At 42.7% G+C, this 20,541-nt stretch overlaps 1 protein-coding gene across 2 annotated transcripts; it reads left to right on the top strand.

The window, feature by feature from the left end:
* The first annotated feature begins 10 nt into the window (after positions 1–10).
* Positions 11–10,567, top strand: LOC114442718 (early endosome antigen 1-like). Of its 2 annotated transcripts, none has more exons than XM_028416496.1 (19): positions 11–460; positions 1,080–1,284; positions 1,589–1,730; positions 1,828–2,718; positions 2,902–3,360; positions 3,436–4,875; positions 4,968–5,054; positions 5,211–5,345; positions 6,119–6,235; positions 6,424–6,546; positions 6,653–6,709; positions 6,803–7,330; positions 7,521–7,745; positions 7,850–8,483; positions 8,809–8,936; positions 9,016–9,069; positions 9,147–9,298; positions 9,388–9,427; positions 9,788–10,567. In XM_028416496.1, exons 2-17 carry the CDS (start codon positions 1,085–1,087, stop codon positions 9,273–9,275), a joined length of 5,349 nt encoding a protein of 1,782 aa, XP_028272297.1. In that variant the 5' UTR covers positions 11–460; positions 1,080–1,084; the 3' UTR covers positions 9,276–9,298; positions 9,388–9,427; positions 9,788–10,567. The 2 variants fall into 2 exon arrangements, with proteins under 2 accessions (XP_028272297.1, XP_028272296.1); XM_028416495.1 differs by having other exon boundaries at positions 8,806–8,936.
* Positions 10,568–20,541: the final 9,974 nt, after the last annotated feature.

The following is a 20,541-nucleotide window of genomic DNA, read 5'->3' as shown; positions in this document are numbered from 1 at the left end:
TGATATTCATGCACTTTTGCAGAAGATCCTAACCTGGAATGCAAACATATTTGAAAGTTTAATAAATATCCAGAGATATACATGAGAATAAAGTGAGAATTTATTTATAAGAAACATCTACAAATACTTACTACACACAATCCTCTATGAGGAGCGAACACATGGATTTACAGAGAGAAAACTCGAAATAAGAGGATTTTAATAATGGCAGAAGAGCCACATCCTCAGCCAAAGGAATGCCCAGCAGGACTTTTGAACAGGGAGGAATGGAGAGAGAAGGGCTGAATAAGGGGGGAAAGAATGCCAGCTGGATATGGAGTATTCTGGCAAAGTCCAGCGTCTGCAGCGTTTCTAAGGAAACAGCACAGCAACCAAGTTCACAGAGCAGAAGCTGAACTTACTGGAAGCTCGTGGTGGGACTGAGAAGACTAATCTACAATCAGTGGAAACAACAAACAAGGTTTTTATTTACATTATGTAATACTATAGTAATATATAAGTAATATACCCTGTTGCTTGTAACAGTTAATTTAACATTGTGTGTTTTTACTGCTTTTAGATTAAAAGAATCTGAACGGTGAACATACTACTCTGAACTTGTTATTTATTGACTATTGGATCACACATTCACTCTGTGATCCATTAGTCCACCCTGCCTTGTAGTGTTTGCTGAGTGTAAAGGATATGTTCACACCTTAAAACTGCAATGTGTGTCTTAGCACTTTGTTAGCATATACAGGCATGTGTATATTGTTCTGAAAAAAATGTGAACTATCCTGTAAGATTTTGGGATGGGTGCTTTTGTGTTTTGTGGTACAGGGAGGAGGAGAGGGGATGATTAGGAGGTGGGGGGTAACCTGAGAGACACTGGTGCCCAACAGCTTGCTATCAAGCTGTTGACATGATGAATAATAGATCGCTGTATTTCAAGTGCATCTTTGTCTTTGTATATAAATGTCCGAATATTTACAATAGACATTTTATTTTGGATAAAAAGCAGCCAAGAGAAGGAAACAAAGGCAGAAACAGTTGTTCTTTGTTGTCAAATAATTTTCTCACCATCAGGTTTTATGCCACAGGTATAATGCAATCAGTGGGCACAGCCTATCCAATGGAGGATCACATGACCACTTCAGACATGGCGTGTATCGGAAGTGGTTTCGTTACCATGGAAACAGGCTCTTTAGGAACTGAGCCCGACCTGCAGGTTCTGTGTAACAGAGTGAAGGTCCTGGAGCAGAGAGCGGGTTCAGCCATCCAGTCTGACAGCTACCTGAGGAACAGGTGAGAGACTGGGGAGAGGGGATCCTGTAACACACACACACACACACACACACCTGCTACTATATACTCACTTTTGGCCAAGGTGATCATGTGTCACACAAACCTAACAGCACTGCACGCTCACATTTAAGCTGTAGTGAGCACACTGCTGGACCGGACTCACTGCAGGAGATTTAACTCGGATATTCTCTTATGTTAGGAGGTCAAACTGGATTTGACTGGTGGATTTTTAGATGAGAGGAAGTGTTTAGATGGTCAGACATCACTGAGGATGATGTAATGTTAACTTGTTTTGTTGTGCCAGGATCAGGGAGTTACAGAGGTCAGAGAGGAGCCTGCTGCTACAGCTATATCAGCTAGCCTCGGCCTCCAAGCTCCCCAGCATGCAACACTCCCAGAGGCTGGACCAGAGGCTCCACATGCTCAGGGAGGAGATCAGAACCATGGTAGGTGCTTAGGTTTTCTCAAAACTGCAGTAGATATACTAATGGTAAATACAATCACAGACTTATACATATGCATTTATTGCTCTCTCCTACTCAGACTCAGGAGAAGGAGCGAGGGGAGCGAGTATGGAGGGAGCGACTGCAGCGTTGCCAGAGGCAACTGAAGGCCAAAGAGGAGGAGATGTGTCGTCAGTCCCAGTATTTTGAGAACTTTAAAACCCAACTCCAACACAAGCTCAGTCTAGCCTGTGACAGAGAGCAGAGCCTGCAAAACCGGATCTACACTTTAGAAAAGCAGCTGCTTGACATGACTGTTAGTGCTGCCACTGGCATGGCGACAATTAGAGCGGTCAGGATTACTGCTGGGACTGTAACACATATGGAAGAGCAAGACAGGCTCCCTTCCATGAGAGGAGAGGGTGAAGGAGAAGAGGAGAAAAAGGAGGAGAGAAGAAGGCAATGGCAGCCAAGTGTAGGCATTGAAAGAGGGGAAAGGCAAGAGGGGGTTGAGGGAAAGACAGCAAAAGATGTAGAAGGAGGAAGAGTCAAAGACGGAAAACAGACCTCAAATGAAGCCAGACTGCAAGGCTTTATTATCAGCCTGCAGGAGGATCTCAGAGTGCTGCTGGAGAGGGAGGAGGATAGATTGACTGAGCAGAGGGGACTGATGGAGCAGCTACATGAGGCCCAGGAGAACAACCACTTTCTGGGCTGCAGAGTGGAGGAGATGAAGGTGGAGGTACACCGGCTAAAATTGTCTGAAAGCTCCCTGATGGAGGAGGTTGAAGAGCTGAGAGAGGAGAATGAAAGACTCCATCAGATCCTCAGGGACGCAGCTAACCAAACACAGAGTCAGTCATCCATAATCGCTGAGTCTACAAACCCGAGTCCAGGGACCACCTCGCCTAGCTGCAGTCCTGTTGTTTGTTCCTCCAGCACTCTCTTTACCACTGCCATGGGACTATCATCAGTGGACAGCTTGGGAGAAGTGAGTAAGGCAAAATTATGATGATCAACACATCAATATAGTTAAATCATGTCATCCTACTGAGGATGAGCTCAGTGAAAGAGAGGTCTGTACTGCAACATGAAATGAAAATGAAAAACTATATAAGCTCTGTATATGGCCTGTTGTTAAAATGTTAAGATATTAAATGTGTTCTTCATGCAGATCCAGCCAGCCTTAGATGCACATTCATCTGCAGTTCCACCTGTTTGCCATAAGGCTACAGCAGAGAGTTTACAGAACAACACAGAGGATCACTCCTCATCAGCCAAATCAAAACCTCTACCTAAAAAAGATTCCCTGAACCTCTTCCACCAGTACGGCCCCAAACCTAGCACCAGCCTTCTGTCACTGTCCCTGACCACAGAGATATTAGATCAGTTTAAACTCAACTTGGAAGAAAGTCCCAGTCAAGAATCTGATGCTCTGAGGGAAGCATACAGGAGCTTGGGGTTAGGGGAAGATCTCCAAGCTCTTCAAGAGCAACGTGACCACCTGGAGGTCGAGCTGAAGCACACCCAGGAGCAGCTGCAGGTGGTGGCTCAGGAGAATGCTGGACTGAAATTGCAACTCAGGAAACAGGCAGAGGAGCATGAGACAGCGCAGAAGTCTTCAGGAGAAAAGGTATGCTTGTTAAAGTAAAAGATGCTCTGCTGTTCAGTTTGTATATCACTAGTTAAATTCTACCTCTCTGTACAGGTTAGCACACTGTCCACCTGTGATGAAGATCTTAGATCATCTCCTACCCAAGATGATGACATTCTTTCCCTCGCTCAGGAAGATCTTGTCCAAGCCCTGAATCACGAAAACCGGGCCTTGGCAGATCGGATCGAGGAGCTGTTGGCTCACATTGATTCCAGAGAGGAGGAAATCACAAAGGAGCAAGCGGAGCTGAGGAGAAACATCTCCAGACTAGAAGAAGACCATGTTAGGCTGGAGCAGGGAAACCAGGAACAGGCGTGCTTGATCTCAGAACTCACAAAGAAAACTGAGGATGATCTGAACACTATTATGGAGCTGCAACAAAAGTTAACGGAGAGTAGAGATAGTAAGGATGAATCACATGTTAGTAAGCAGCACTGGGAAAGTGAGAACGCAGCTTCAATATCACTGCAGAACAACCTGGAGGAATCTGTGGATCATGTAGTTGCAAGTGTCCTTAAAGGAGAAGAAAACACAAAGTTACTGTCAAGTCAAGAAACAAACGTTTTGACCACAGTTTCAGGATCTGGTACTCAGACCAGTGACCCCTTAACGATCAGTCCACAAAACAGCCTGCATGCCAGTCAACTGGCAGACCAAGTGGCCCAGCTAACACACTCAGTCCAGATGCTCAAAGCAGAACAAAACGAGCTGACAGGCTACATAAATTCACTCAGAGAGCAGCAGAAAGAAGTCGCTCTGTCAGTCCATACACAGACAGAAGAGAAACAGCAGTTAACTCGGACAGTTTGGGGACTGAAGGAGGAGAAAGACCGCATCTGTCAATCTTTAGCTGTCCTTAAGCAAGAGAGAGAGCAGCAAAGTCGGACAGTCTGGGGGCTGAAAGATGAGAGAGAGCAGTTTATAAAGTCCGTGAGTGGCCTAAAAGAGGAGAAAGAGCAGCTGGTGATGTCTTTATCTGTTCTTGAAAGAGACAAAGAGGCAATAACAGAATCTGTCACAACTGGAAAAGAAGAGAGAGATCGAATCATGCAGTCACTGAAAAGCTTACAGATAGAGAGCCAGCAGTTGAGCCAGGAAGTGCTTCATTTGAAACAAGAGAGAGACAAACTATCTGATTCCCTCCAAAGTCTGAAAACACAGAGAGACATGGAACCAATATCTTTCTCTTCAAAAGAAGACCAGGACAGGTTGATGGACTCTGTGAGCAGTTTAAAAGAAGAAAAAGAAAGAACTAAACATTCAATTAGCTGTCTGAAACAAGAGGAGAAGCAGCTAACACTCATAATCCAGGGTCTGAGAGAGGAGAGGAGCAGTTTACAAGCTCTGCAAATGCAGACAGAGAGGAGTCAGAGGCAGCAGCTGCTAAGCCCAAGCTGCCCTGGGCTGATGAAGAAGACTGAGACACTTGCTGGGACAGGAGATTACACTACACAAAGATGTCAGACTAATAACCACAAAGGAAGCTTTGTACAGGTATCAGGAATGTTTGTGATTGGGGTGTGTTTGTATATGTCCCTCCAGCATGTGTCTTTTTATATAACAAGATGTTTGATTGATGATAACAGGAGCAAAGTGATCTGATGAGGGAGATTGAAGCTTTGGGAGCAGAACTGAAGAGCTCACAGGAAGAGCTGGACAAAAGCCGTGCAGAGGTGGGTCCAGGCAAAGGACAATAATATTTACTGTATATCACAATGTCATATGTTTCTTATTACATATGACTCCATCCAGGTCACCTTTTCATATTTACAGGGACATTTTATGCACTGAAAGCTTCACTCACTTGACTCATGTTTGTGTCTGTTCAGACCAAGAGGTTGCAGAGTGAATTGTCTCAGTCAGAGGTCAGGAGGGAGGAGGCAGAGAGAGAGGCGCTGAGGCTGACAGAAGCAGGTCATCTGACGGAAGAAACCAGGAAGGACAATGACAGCCTCACAAACCAGGTATTTATCCAGATATGCAGTTATGTATATGCTGATAACTAAAGTGTAATCCATGTTCCCATGCTTCACAGTTTGGTTTTCATGCTACTACTTCATTTTTTTAAATCCCATCAAAGGTTTTCAGTGGATTTCAAATCCAGCGACAATTGGAAAGGCCGAGCCTTAATGTATGCATGAGGTTTAATTTTCCACATACCTCGTGTTTGACTGCTGGGATGACGTTCTTGTCAAACAGGCATTACTACCCGCTGCCAATCCTTAGGTCCAGTGTAGTTTTATCACTCCTTCAAACAATCTCCCACAGCTCTAGAGGCCCATCCACATTTTCTTTCTGCATAATTCACGTCATGTTTTTCAGTCATGATTGGAATATGTTGAAGTTTCCAGACATTAATCTCCTCCTGTAAGTCTTTGGTTGTAAAACAGAAGTTTCCTTTTTGCACTCAGTGAAGTTTGCTGCATTACCACGAGTTCTCAACTTACTCCCCTTTTTTCTATTTTCACAGCCTTTATGATTTGTTTTACTATTATTAGCTGTTTAGCTCAAACATCTTCTTATATAAGTTACAGATCTGCTGAAGCACATTAGTGTTCCCAGTGTTTTATCAAATAAGTGATAAAAATGAAATGTTTCCATTTGAAAAAAAGTCTGGATTGTTATTATTTTGACTGCTGTTTCTTATAATGTTTTTTCAAGCTGTTAAGCCAAAAGACAAAGACAGAAAGCAGTTGATGTGTTAGATCAAATGAGTGAGCTGTGTCTGCTGCTGCAGGTGAGAGAGCTGCAGAGCAAACTGACAGGCCTGCGCAGGGAGAAGACTGATGCTCTGACACTGAAGTCACAAATAGAGGCGCAATACAACGTCCTTACAGCTCAGCTCAAAGCTAAGGTAAACATGTCTGTTTTTTGCTTTGTTATACTCCTTATCAGAGATAAGTGACTTTATGTTTAGCCCTGCGTTCTACAGCAATATGAGTTTGCAAACTTCTGCAAGATTCTGAGCTTCATTTGTGTTCTGGGTAGTCAGACTGTGTGTTGATGTAATACGTGTGTATGTGTGTGTGTAAACCTCCACAGACTGTTGCTCTAGAGGAGCTGAACTCAGAGTATATAGCTCTGAAAAGAGGACAGGGCAGCAGGGATGATCTGAGCACTGTTCTTGTCTCACTCAGGACACGTTACAACGACATCAGAGCTAAGGTGGGTAATAGGTCAGCTAAGGCCCTGAAATTTGTTTTGATTTATGAGCCGTTGTGTCTTTATTTGGGCCTCAGGTTTCATGTGTTTACTCTTATATTGTTCATAGTATGATGCACTCCTGAAAAGGAAAAGCCAGACAGATCTGGATGTTGCTCCTTTTAAGGTGAAGATGCCATTTTTTTTAATCTCTCTTGCTGTCAGTGTGAATGTTTGAGTGTGGACCGTTTGGACTGACAGGCGTTTTGTCCACTAACAGGCCAAACTCTCGTGCCTAGTGGTGAAGTGTCATGAGAGGAACAGATTGTTAGATCAGATGATGAAGGCCATGCACAGACAAGGCTGGGCAGAGCCAGAGCTCACACAGCAGGTTGAGCATGTTCTCAGTGATGCTGCTGTGCAGGACTACACTGCAGCCTTCAGTCCAGGAAGCATCACAAAGACCCAAGGTTACTGTGCTGGCTTTACACCTGAACTTATTTCAACGCTTCAAAACTACACCAGTGCTTTCACACCTGATCTGACCTGCCCAGTTATACACAACCCTGCAAACAAGAAGCAACAAAATGGAGTCAAACTTGAATCTGGAGTTCAGAGCTGCGAAAGTGAAAAATACACTGAATCTACTGCAACAACTCTTCATCACTGCAGTGATGAAGGTACACCTGCAGCTGCAGGGACATTAAAGAAAAATGCCAACTCACCTGTGCCAACATCAGCAGTGCAAGATCAGGCCAATGTCCAGGTGTTATCACTGAAAGAGAGCCTGAGCACCAGTACACCACCGGTGAGATAATACAAACCAAACATATTTTATTTAAATGTTTTTTGGGTTGTAAATGACCAAACTTTAAAAAAATGCTTAGACACTTTGACGTTTTTTGCATTAATGAAGGTATATGAGTTCATTTGACATCAATATATCAGAAACAGAACTACATCAACTAAATCATTTGTACTCTCTTCCCCCACCACAGTTGTCTTCTTTCATTGGACCAGACCAATTAATGAGTCAACCAAAAACAATTGGAGAGAAAGAAAAGAGAGAAGAAAGAAAGGAGAAATCCTCCCCTGGATCCTCACCAAGGCCTGCCTCCACCTTCTTTAGCACTTCTATCAGTCCCAGCAGAAGGCTGAGTAGTTCTGAGAAGATCCTCAACCTGCACGAGCAGCTACAGAAGACTCTGATGAGCACCTGTCAGGTATACTCTGCTCTGTGTCAGTTTCTGCTCAAACCTCTAACCACGCTTTTACCACAAATTGTGTTTAAGTATGTTCAATAAATCTATTTGTATTTATTTGCAAGGCTCCAGAGAGCAGAGGAGGAGGAGGAGAGCGATCCAGGACCAGTGTGTCACTTTCTGCTCCAGCAGACCTGAACCTCGGCTCACACACCAACTCTCTCCCAGTCACCTCCACTCTGGTTAAACACGCTCCTATAATAACTACCAAACCTGCTGCCAGTAATAAGTCAACAACACTTTTTAATGCAGTTGCATCCAGATCTGCTAATGCGGCATTCATGCTCAGCACGTTCACCAACCATCGCCTTAAAGCAGACAAATCTAAAATGACAATGCCTGCTCTTTCCAGTCCGTCTGACATTTATGTTGCCACTGTGGCGCCCAGCAAAGCTGAATCCACCTCAAGCAGCTGCTCTAAAACAACAACATCCCCAAAACAGGCAACGGAAATTACTGACATATCTGATGCTACAGCTTCTACTGATCTATCTCTGAGGACCACAACTAATCCAACTGCCTCTGGCAAAGCAACTGCCACCAATATTTTTAACATGACCTCTAAAATAGATGGTGCTGCCACTACATTCACTACATCCAGCACTCAGTCTGCTCATTCCTCTCCGGAGAGACCCAACAAGTCTGCCAGAAAGTCCACTGCTGCTCTAGAAAAGAGCAAGACTGCAAGACCCAAAGCAGGTAATGTGCACATCAGAGCATGTCCTGATGGAAGAAACATTTCTTAGGGTGTAGCTTTAGCACATTAGGTTGTGATTACATTCAGCATCGTTGTGCTTCTCTGTGTTGCACTGGAGAAAATGTTGCAGTGCCAATTTAGGCACTTTGCTGAAGGGCTTCAGTTTATTACCACCATAACACACACTGCAGTACACAACTATTAACTTTTAATGATGCTTTAATGCTTGGCTTCATTAGTAAGTTCAGACCTGCGTAAAAAAAATCAAAAAGGTAAAACATACAACGTTATTTGACTTTTCCTCTTGTCTGTCTCTTTCTCCAGAAGCTCCCGCAGAGGTTCGATCTGTTGATGTCATCCGCACAATAGGCCAGAGCAGCCTCATGATTGGCTGGGAGAGGCCACCACTCGATGAGCTTGGCTGCAGTAACGGCACATTTGTGTATGGATACAGGGTAAGCAACATAACAAACATTAAGTTTGGAATTTTAATTTGATATTATATTTAGTATAAACTGTTTTTTCACCTGTCAGGTGTTTGTAGATGGTGAATTCCACAAATCGGTCATGAGCTCAGCTTGCACTAAGGTATCAGCCTGTACATCAGAGCAAACAAGCTAAACCAGATCAATCAAGAGTTTCACGTCTCATTTAACTCTCCACAGTGCATTTTGGAGAACATCAACCTGAGTGTCCCTGTTCATATCAGTGTGCAGACATTGGGCTCTAATGGTCTCACCTCAAACAGTGTTCACAGCACATACAGGACATCAGTCAGGAGGGACCAACACTGACTCACAGGGGCTGAGATCAGCAGGTAAGTGCTTGGTTATTAGACAGGCAGTGTTTTTTTACATGTTTATGTGTCCAGATTGGTTTTACATGCCTCTCTCTGTCTTTCTGTAGAAAATAAGCAATGTCTCAGTGAAGGGCCAAGCTCTGAATGGTGAGTTATATGTACCTTGTGTCACCTCGGTGTGTACTGATACCTGCATGCTTCTAACAGGTGTTTGTTGTCAGTGTTTTTATTTAAGTGTGAAACTGTTGCCTTGTGATGAAGAACGCAATATCAGAGTACAGTGACTCACTCTCATCAGTCACCCTCCGAGAGGATTTTATAAGTAGCAGTAACACAGAGTGGGAGTAGGTGCACTGTTTAGATACATTACTCCTATTTATAACTTATGACTTATGTTTCATGTGTGTTAACAGCAGTGTACCTCTTCAAAGTTTGAGATCATTGAGTCGGTCTATTTTTCCCTTCTGTCCTGTGTGTTCTCTCTCTGTGTGTGTGTCCGCCCTTCAGTGCACAGCCATCTATAGCTGCAGCCCTCTGAGGGACCGTCCTAACCTCCACCTCAGCTGAGACACAGTCACACTGCTGGGATAACCCCGCCATGTGAGGCTCAGGTCAACCAATCAGACTCCTCTCACATGGTCACTTGCAGCCTATGAACACACAGTGACCTGTGGCTTGCCACCAAACCTCAAAATGATGTCAAAAAAGAAAGCAAAACTGCATGTAGAAGCAGCTCAGTCTGTGTTGAAATGACTTCCTGTTTCGGAGTGCTGGACCTTTAGAATGGGATGAGTTATTTCCAGGTGAAAAAGCAGAGCGGCTGCCAATCACACATGAACTAAAAAAAGAAAAACTGGTAAGAGCGAGCCGAGCTCAGTCACTTTGTAAAAAGCTGCCTGTGATGGCAACATTTACTAACATTGTTGACTTTGTGTGTCTGGATCTGCTGCACACTTTTACACTGTGTTAAACACTGACAGATCACGTCGCTTTACCCCCGCTGCTGCCTCTCTGGACTCTGTGATTATGGTCATCTAAAGGGACACATGTAACGCCTTTTTTGACAGCAACACACACTGTTTAATATGCTGACACAACACCGTACTTGATTTTTTTTTACATATGAAGCCAAATAAGTGAAAAGATGATTCACTCCAAAGACTTCTCTTCTCCTCACAGGTCTACAGGCAGATGTTGTTTCAGTTCTAAAATTTTGCACACAATCACTAAGATTAAAAAAATAAACAGATTATCACTGATATTTTTTTGTAGAGAATATTATAAAAGTATGCCAATATGTCACTCTGTACAATTTCTGGTACAAGTGACCCCTTGTTTTTCACTACTAATAGATGTCATGTTTGCACGCTCATATTTTTTTTATTATTATTGTTTCTTTTGTTACTGTATGTACGGGTGTGGAGTGATCAAGGTGCAGTAAAAGGTATTTTTCTATCAGCAATTGTTAATATTGATTTTCCATTGGTTCCTTGTACAACTATACAGAGAATAAATGTTTATATAATATTAACTGTCAACCCAGTGTTTGTCTATTATGAAACTTCCCATTAATGAACACTAGATGGCAGCCATGATGACTTTAATCCACCTATTGTGTTTATACTAATGACAGCTGCTTTTACTATCCAGATTTAGTGGAGTGGATGATGCTTACGTGCATATAGAGACATGCTCAAGTAGCCTAAAATCTCTTAGTGGCTGATTCAGTACGATCCAGGCACAACACTAAACACTGAAGAGAAAGAAGAAGCATCAGCAGCAATAAAAAAAAGAGCTTAATAAACACCTGCTGTGCTCGGCAGCTTTGGGAGCTCCTCTGAGAACGTCATTGCTTGGGCTCAGCAGAAAGTACGACAGGAGAAGGGAGTGGTATATAAGGTCAAAATCTAAAAGAAATCTGTAAATCGGTACTTAAACTGTGTGGGGAAATATAAAATCATTAGTGCGACACTCTAAAAATACTTCAAGCCCTGCACTTCAACATGTAAATTAGCAATTACAAATTTATCGCCAGGTGTAAAATGTATTTTTAAAACATTCCTCACATAATGTGAAATAGTTAAACTTGAAACTAATTAAAATGTAAAAGAATCTTTAAGAAAATTTAATGGAACCTTTAAAGTCTTATTTAAAGGTTCCATTAAAAAAAACAATTTGCCTTTGACTTGACTTGAAGCTGCTGCTTATGTTCTGTTTTCATTTCATTTGTTCTAATTTTCCTTCACACATAAACATGTCATGTTTATGTCTACTTACCTCAGATGCAGCTACAGCATGGAATTAATCCATCCGTCTAATTACTGCTTATTGCAGAGTGGAAGCCTCCAGCCCTCTGTGTGGCCTGATGCTGTGATTTCATCACAGAGACACAAAAGTTACATTAGTAAAAATTACTAAATACAGAGTACTACCAAGTCAGTATATGAAGTGTTTAGGCAAACCTATAATATAACCTATAATTTATTTGCTCCTCATAGGTATTTGCTTTAGACCTCCAGGCATATGGTGGTACTAAAGCCCTGCAGTGCATCTTCAGAAGCTTTACTAAAAACTGCACTGCAGATGAATTTTTATGCAAGTTGAAACCCAGTTGGACCCACAGGACTCACTTTAGCCTCTCTTGGGAGTCTCACCTTCATTATTAACACACACACTCCAACATACATAAAGCAAATACCTCAGATCATCTGTGGGAGCTCAGCGTCTTGTTTACATGAGTTAATGACCTCAGTGTTAATTAAGTTTCCGTGCTAGATGTTAATAATTCCGAGCTCTGCTTTGACTCTAGGCATGTAGGCCAACATGGGAGTTTAAAGTTTAAAGTGATGGTGTTTCTACTAATTTTTAGGAAAAAAAGTGTATCAGAACTGTCAAAGGGTGTCAATAATGACACGACAGCTGGGCTCAAGCTTCCTGCAAGAACATTTGGTTGTGACGCTTATAGACACTTCTGGAGCTTTTTCTGAGAGTGTGTGTTTCTGCAGGGGATACAGTGTGTGTGTGTGTGTGTGTGTGTGCGCGCGCAGTGAGGCAGACAGACAGTTGTGATCAGCAGGGTGTCTTAAGGGCAGAGTTTGCTGGAAAAAGAGCGGCAGATGAGAAAGCGGAGAGGACGGATGGTGTGTTGAGGTTGTAATTTCACCCAGAGGGGACGTTGTCACTCCATCACTGCCACTGACACTTTTAGTGTCTGGGGGCTTGAGTGGTTCTGGTGGTGGTGGTTTGGAGTAGACTTCCAGCCCTGAGGGGCAGCGCTGCTCTCTGCTCGCACCCATAGAGGAGCTCTAAAAGTGGGTTTCTCCTGCTGCTGCAGATGTGCCTTGATGCTGGAAGGTTGTTGTTGCAGAACAGTGGCTGTGATATTAACCCCCGCTGAGTGTGTGTTTCACTGCAGGCATGTAGATTGTTAGGTGCAGGAACTTGCATGAATATTGTCATATCATGCACAACACATTTTATGCAAATACTCTCATCACATAAGAGTAAATGACACTTTCTGTGTGAATGCACTCGGCATCACGCCTCTCTTCAGTCATGGGCTGTGAAGCCTTCTTTATTCTCACCCTTTGTGCGTCTGTTGTTGTGGTCCTATCGGTCCATCTCAGAGCCTGTTGTATTTAGAGGCAAAGCACTATCACAGCTTACAGCTGGTCGCCTCTGATTCAATTTTGACAGAACTACAGCGTTCAAAGCAATCTCCTCTCTTTTTGTCTCGCTCATTTTTCTGCTTTTTTTCACCTCCCCCCTCTCTTCCAACCGCCCGCACCATCCCTTCTTTTTTATGCCATTTGTATCCAAGCTATTCAGGTCTGATTTCTTCAATGTTTTGAGGTTATTTACACACCCCAATATTCCTGTTTCTTCTCTGTCTTTATTGCTGCTGTGCATTATGAAACTCTACCCCCTGCTGTCAGTTCCCCCCCCCCCCCCACTCTAGTCTCCTTTCAGGTTTTTTTCACATCTTTATCACCCATATCAGGTACGTTCTCTCTCTTCTCTACCAGGCAGAGAAATGAGAGCTTCATCACTCTCAGCAAATCCATGTTGAAACAAACATCAAACAACGCAACTTCTAATTTGGGAAAAGACAACCAATTAGCTGCTATTACATCCTTGAATTTCTGCGCAAAGGCAACCATAATCTCATTAATCATGAACAATGGGGGCGGTAATAGAGAAGCGTGTTTATGCAAATTCCCCCACACAGTAATCTCCTTCATGCTTATAGCCAAAACAGTGAGGGTGACTGAGAAAACAATCCTCCCCCTTCTTTTTTTTCCACTCCTCTGCTCAGACATTCGACTCTTTCTTTATTTCTTTCTCTCATTCTGGAAGAAGTGTGATCCAGTGGAAAAGGTATTGATCCCCAGCCCTGCAGAACCTTTCAGTTTGATAACCCTGAGCGGGAATGGGACATTGAGTTTAACATCCCACCTCCAGCTCACACCTCTTCAGGCATTTGGCAAACTCCCCAGCTAATTCCCCTTCTCCTTCATCAATTCTCTTTATTTTTTTCTGTTTTTATGCCTTTCATTTGCATTTTTATAGTTTCATTGCTTGCCTCCGTCTCTCTTTTCCCCTACTCACAGTGTCTGTTCTCATCTTTTTCTTCATTTCTCCTCTTCTTAACTTTGCCATTATTGCAGTTTTCAGTCTTTTCCATTGTAGCCAGTGGTCCAGTAGCCATACATGATTCATTCAGAACTAAATATAGCTCAGAAAGACATTATAAGATTATCTCCCAGCATCCTCTGTTTTTTTTCATTTCCCTATCTCTCACATGCTCCTCTCTTCTTTTGTTCCATCTTTCCTTCTCTGCTTCCTTCTTGTCATCTCTCCTGAGCTATGTGCCAGTTTCTGATAATAATGATGATGATGATGATGATAGTGGCTGCACAATAAATGTAAAGTCATGTTGAATCAGGGGCTCCATAAAGGTCAAAAGCATGTGATCTATTACAGTATTGGTGAAAAGTGCCTGTCCTGCCTGATATACTCTTGTTTTTTTAATGCTTTGTCAGCTGTTTGTTAGTAGTGTTGAAAATGCGGGGCTGGAGCCTATCCCAGCTATCTACGGGTGAGAGGCGGGGTACACCCTGTACTGGTCACCAGTCCAACACAGGGCAACATACAGAAAAAAAAACATTTACACACACACCTACGGCAATTTAGAGTGACCAATTGACCTAACAAGCACGTCTTTTGTTGTTATATGTTACCATGATATCCAAAATTTTATTTTCATCAAGTCATGTTTGTCATGCTGCAATATATGCATGCTGCAATATATTAAATTAGAAAAGTATTAAAATCGAATTAAAATAAAATCCAAACAGATTAAGATTAATATTGAATGTAACAGCCAATGTTTACCTTTAAATGTGACTACCAGTAAAGATTAATGTAAATATGTTAAAGACACAGATCCAACAACTTGTGTTTGGTGTATAATAACTCAGTGCAGGCATAAATAAACACGTGGCTCATTTTATCAGCTGGTGAAGCACGTCTCTGTGTGTTATCATGGCAATGGGAGGGGTTGGAGGAGGAGTGTGTGTGTGTGTGTGTGTTTGCCTACAGAGGGAAAGAGAGCAAGCTCAGTGTGTTTGCAGTGCATTGTGGGGAGCTGTCCATTGTCACTGGTGCTGAAAATGGATTACTGCTTCCCTACTCTAAAGGAGGTTTGAATTTGATAAGCAGCGTGGAAGAAAAGACAGAAAAACAGAAAAGCAAGAAGTTTTCACATGATTGCTTCATTACTGCAACCCCACAGGCTGCCTGCAGACAGAAAGGAAGTTTCTTGGAAACTTGGACTTTAGGAGCACATCTAACAAGCTGCCTGACTATTTCTTTACCACACCTTCTCCCTGCCTCTCTCTCTCTCTCTCTCTGTCATACACACACACACACACACACTTTCTCTCTCGTACATGCACACATCTCACTCTCCAGCCATCACTAATTTGGATACGTTCAGAGGTGAGCTGAGGAAGGCTGAGGAGGAGGAGTGGGGGAGGCGGAGGAGGAAAAACAGAGGGAGATCACCATTTCTTTTTCACCCCTCCAGCTTAACAGGACGAAAGACGACACAGTCAGAAGAGCTGCTTCTTTCTTCTCTATTGGAGTTCCACACTGCACCAGACGAAAGTTGTATTGATTGGTCTGAGAGTGCTGCTACTTCTGGTGGAGTGCTGTTGACACGGACCTGGAACCCCCCGTCCTGCTCTGGCCCTGCTCAGCCTGCTGTCAGGATGACGGGGTGTGCAAAGCGCTGCAAGCAGGGACTTGTCAAGTTTGCCTCGTCTCTGCACAAACTGGTCACCGGGACTCTCAATAAAGGTAAGTTCTTAAGCTTAATGCATTGGTTTTTGCTGTGTTAATGTTATACACACTAAGAGGGTAGTCTTGTGTTGTTGTAGCAAAGCAACACAAATGAACATTCACAAAAGCAAGAAGTGGAAGTTCAGTCATCTTTCATGCTTGTACAACTCTTTTCTTTACTCTGCTCCATCTCTGCTCTCATCAGCTGGTGCTGACCTCGTTCTGGTCTCTAGAGAGAGAAGTGAAGGAGACAGAGATGAAGGGAGTAAGCAGCTAATAGAGAGGAAAGATAAAGTTGATATACAGCTGAGTGTGTGAGTGTGTGTGAGAAAGTGTTGTTTTGTGATAAATGTGCGCAATAAAATGGTGTGGCAGATAGTGGAGGAAGAGGAGCTGTACACAGAAAGGAAGAGGAGGGTTTTATGGTTGTGATTAATTAGTTGGTAATTATTTTGTGAGTGTGTACACCCAGATGTGCTGTTGTGGGTTTTTTTGTGTGTGCACACACAACATTAAAGTGGTACATTTGAAACCTTATTCAGGCGATTTTACTGTTGAAGCTGGCAGTCAGTGAAGGGAAATACACACAAAACAACTGTAATGCAGCAACTGTATGCAGCCGCCTGAAGGCACACACACACACACACACAGTCTTTACAGTATAATACTCTTTGAGCCAATTGACATTTTGTCCAGAGGGATGGGAAACATCAAAGAAGTCAGTCACACACATACAGTAGATGTACAAAGAGCTGTGGCTGAAGTGTGGTTGCGTAACAAATTGACTCTTTAGAATATCAGGCCAGATATAATAATGAATATAAAGTCTTATTTCTGACACACACACACACAAAATACTCATGAACATACACGTATATATGCAAAAACTATCTATACACACGGCACAAACACACAGTCATTAAAACACCCACGCGGACAGTAAGGAAATACACTGCAGGACCAAGAGGTCTGCTTCTGCAAATACACACACACACAGGTCTGCTCTTTTTCAAAGCTCTGTTGGGAGCAAGATCAGTATTTGATTAGACAACAGCCATAAACCCAAAGACACACACACTTTTTAAAGAGCCGTTACAGTGTTGTACTATTCCTAATTTCGTGTGTGAGATTGTGTTAACTGGGTGGATGACAAGCTGCCCTGTGCCTTGTAGTATTTAATAATAATAATTAGCCAACATGTGTTATTGATCCTTTCTTTTGCTTAAGGTATTTTTCCTTGAGTTTTTAGGAGCTGGCATCCATTTTAGATTACACATTCATTTACTGAAACTGGATAGTTGGATAAACTGCACAGTTATAAAGGTACTTGGAGTGAATGGAGTTTTAGGTCCAGTCCAATGTAGTTTTGTTTGGTGTTCATCTGTTTAATGAACTTAATGGTGTCTTCTCATATCATCAACTGCCCTCAAATACAAGTGTACATTTGTGCCAAATTTGAACAAAAAGCCCTCAAGGTGTTTTTAAGATTTTGGACTGGACAACTGGTGACCAGACATGTTTTTAGCTTTTTTTTCTGTTTGGTTGTTTTTTGAAGATGTTTTACATCTCCTGTAGACGGTTTTCTTAGTTCTTAGATTCTGTGCGTGGTTCTCACTCATTGAGTGAGTGTGAATCAAGCAGATTGCTGAGACTCCTTTGAGGAAGATCTCATGAATTACATTCATGAGATCATATGATCACACCACAGTCTGTCAGGCTTCAAAAGCTGCTTTGGACCGGTTGTCCAAAGCAATGACTGCTAGTTATGGACAAGTTTGGTGACAAAGCCACAAGAAGCATGTCATTGCTCTGTGATAGAGCCATTATTGAAAGCAGGTTATTCATGATCAATTACAAGTAAGCAGAATATTTGAATGATTTAGGATATTGATCCGATCCTCCATCAATGCATCTCTCTGTCTACTTACTGCATGACATTAAATCATTTTATTCACTGGCAGTAAAGGGCACACATGGTCAGTACTTTCTATATCCTAGAGGTCTGGCTGCTCTTTTAACACTTCACTGTAAGTTACAGACTCATTCTGAGATGACCTTTAACAGTCAGCCTTTAAAGAGCCACAGCAATAAACTGTAGGGGAAGACAGCAGCAGCAGCAGCAGCAGCAGGACAAAGAAGAAGAAGAACAAACCACCTCAGATTTAAATATTATTTCTACTAAGAGAAAATGTAACCACAGGTGTTATTACAGGATGTTTCTCTGTACAAACTGTCAGAGCAGCATTGACCTCTGCTGGCAGTGTGGAGAAAATACAAGCTCACTGAGGAAACAGTAACATGCTAAATTTACAACAGCCGTCACCAACAAATCACTAAAATGTCCTTTGGATCCTGTTTCCCTGTTTAGAATTCACAGCACAAACGTGATGTTTTTCATTCTGTAAGAGGAAAACATGTCATAAAAGGAAAGAAAGATTAAGGAGGGAGATAAAATAAAATATACTTTATATCTCAGAAGAACTTCCTTGACAGGCAGCAGAGCAGAATCTACACTAACCTAAATATTATCTCTCTGTTAAATCAGACTGGAGCAGAACACCCAAAAATGACTCACTGGATGAAATTGTGGGCAGGATCCATCCAATAAATATGTGAGAGTGGCAGGGGTGTCACACCCTTCTAAACATAGGGATTGAAAGCCGCTCTATCTATCAGTAGCTAATTGTTAGACTCTATTGATAAACATCACCTATAGGGTTAGGGCCAGCTATATATTATAAGAAAAAAAACACACATTTGCAGCTGAATCTTCATGCTTGAGGTTCTGCTCTCTCCTTTTAGCTGCAGGCTGATTAGACTGAACCCTTTCATCGGTCTTCTTTCCTCTGAGCTGCTCCCTGACTGTCTGTCACTCTTTGCTCTGGCTCAGCCCTGAAACTTCCCCACAGCTTCCATCATCTCTGTAAACATCCTGTCAAACAGCACCAGCCTCTAAACAGCCTGTGTGATTTCACTTATCCTTCCTAGGCAGCCTGCTCTCTGCTGCTGCTTGCTGGCAAACAGAACCAACCTGGCTGGATGTAGAACTGGAGCGCTCTGCGGTGGTCCGCTGCACATGTGATGGCACCTGGTGGCAGCCATCAGCAAACAAAACATCCACAACTAAACTGTAGCTGAGCTTCTCCTCTCTCACTCTCCTCTTTTCTCAACTTGAAGACACAAAAAAATGTCTCATAAAATTAATCTTTTGAAATCTACATTCGTCCCTGGATGTTCTTTGCAAAACAAACCGTCTTCAGAGAAACTTTAATTGTGCTGACTCCTCTCCGCCTTCAAAGAGGCTCCTCTGTTGGGAACGGTAGGTACACAATGCTAATTATGCTTCCCCTCCTTCCTGTCTGTTTACTACCTCAATTAGAAGAGCTCTTTTCAAATAAGGGAGGGAAGCTGATGACTCTGATGTCCTAAATTTACGGTGTGATCATTGTTACTGTTTATTTAGTTCAATCTTTTAAATGTCTGGCTGAAGCTTTCTGTCTTCTTCCTGCTGCCCAGCAGAGGGCATCAGCCTGCTGTTTCCACACACTCCTATACTGTCAGCAACAAAAGTGAAGTCTTAACCAAATGAAGCTTTAAATATTCACAGTCTCAAAGTGCTTTTGCTGATGAAGCAGCTCTCTCTCTCTCTCCCTCTCTTCCTGAAGGCTTATGAATGACAGACTGTGATGTGGATTTTCAGGTTGAGGGTTCACTGTCATCATCCACAGATCTGTAGTGTTCCTCATAAGCGCTTAATAAAATATTCAGTGACTCCCGTTTTTTCTTTCTTCATCATATACTGGCTTCACACTCCCCTCCTCTGCTTTGAGTGCGGGGGACGTTTGTATTCAGAGAAGGCGTATAAATGAGGACAGAGAGCATGCAGGGAAAAGAGAGGGTGTACATGTGAGTGAGCCTGTACACGCTTTGGTTTCTGCATTTGTGTGCTGCCAAATCACTGTTAATGTGCCATAGGGGACACAAATAATATAGAACATAGGGTTTCTGTGGAGGAGACTCGATTCTCCCCATACCTACTGTAACCAATCCTGAGCATGCACGCAATTAACACTTCCATCACTTTCATCTGCTGCAGACGTCAATAGTGCTGTTTGTATTCAGCTCACACGCAACACGGGTGATTACAAGGTAGACAAGGAAGCTGCAGTTAACAGAAATGAAAATTGTATTTTAATTTGAAGAAGCAAACACTGATGTGTCAGGTGCTAACTGTGTATGTGTGTGTGTCCAGGAATAGTACCCAGCACAGGGTGACAGGGCTTCTGGTACAGCAGCACCCATGGGCAAGGTGATGCTGTCTGTAAAACATTTATGGCAAATGAAGCAGTAAATATTTCAGCTGAGCTGAAGAATGAATGGATAAACAGCTTTGTGATAGTGTGTTTCTTGTCCTGCACAACCTCACCTCCAGCTGACCGGAGTGTGAAGAGCTCTGCCAAATGTGTCATCTGTGTATCAATCAGAGGGGCTCTCTTAGCTGGTGGCTATAAAGTGCAGTATTTCACATCTTGACAGGGGGACATAAAGTTTGCGGCGTATGGCGATGAATCTTTCTGAGAGATTGCATAAAAACAGTCGGGTGTGGCCTTGAGGAGAGCAAAACTGCACACACTGACCACCACCTGTGACTGCATAACAGGAGATAATTCTCCATATCAGCAGGTGGCAGCATGTTTCATTATAACAAGGCCACATTTGTTATAATATCACCCAGCATCAGACAGATTGTGTGGTCATCCTTCATTCCAGATGGCTTTTGTTGTGGAAATATTAGCACATTGCTTACACTTCTCATTCACTGATTTGCTGAGCTGAAATCAGTGTCTCTGTGTAGTTGCCAGACTCTGTTATATTTCATCCATTCTTTTTCTAAACCCACACTGTCCTTCACAGCAATG

The sequence above is a fragment of the Parambassis ranga genome, chromosome 10, assembly GCF_900634625.1.
Source record: "Parambassis ranga chromosome 10, fParRan2.1, whole genome shotgun sequence".
Lineage (NCBI taxonomy): Eukaryota > Metazoa > Chordata > Actinopteri > Ambassidae > Parambassis > Parambassis ranga.
Note: the sequence above shows the minus strand (reverse complement) of the source record. Positions and strands in the feature narration are given on the sequence as shown.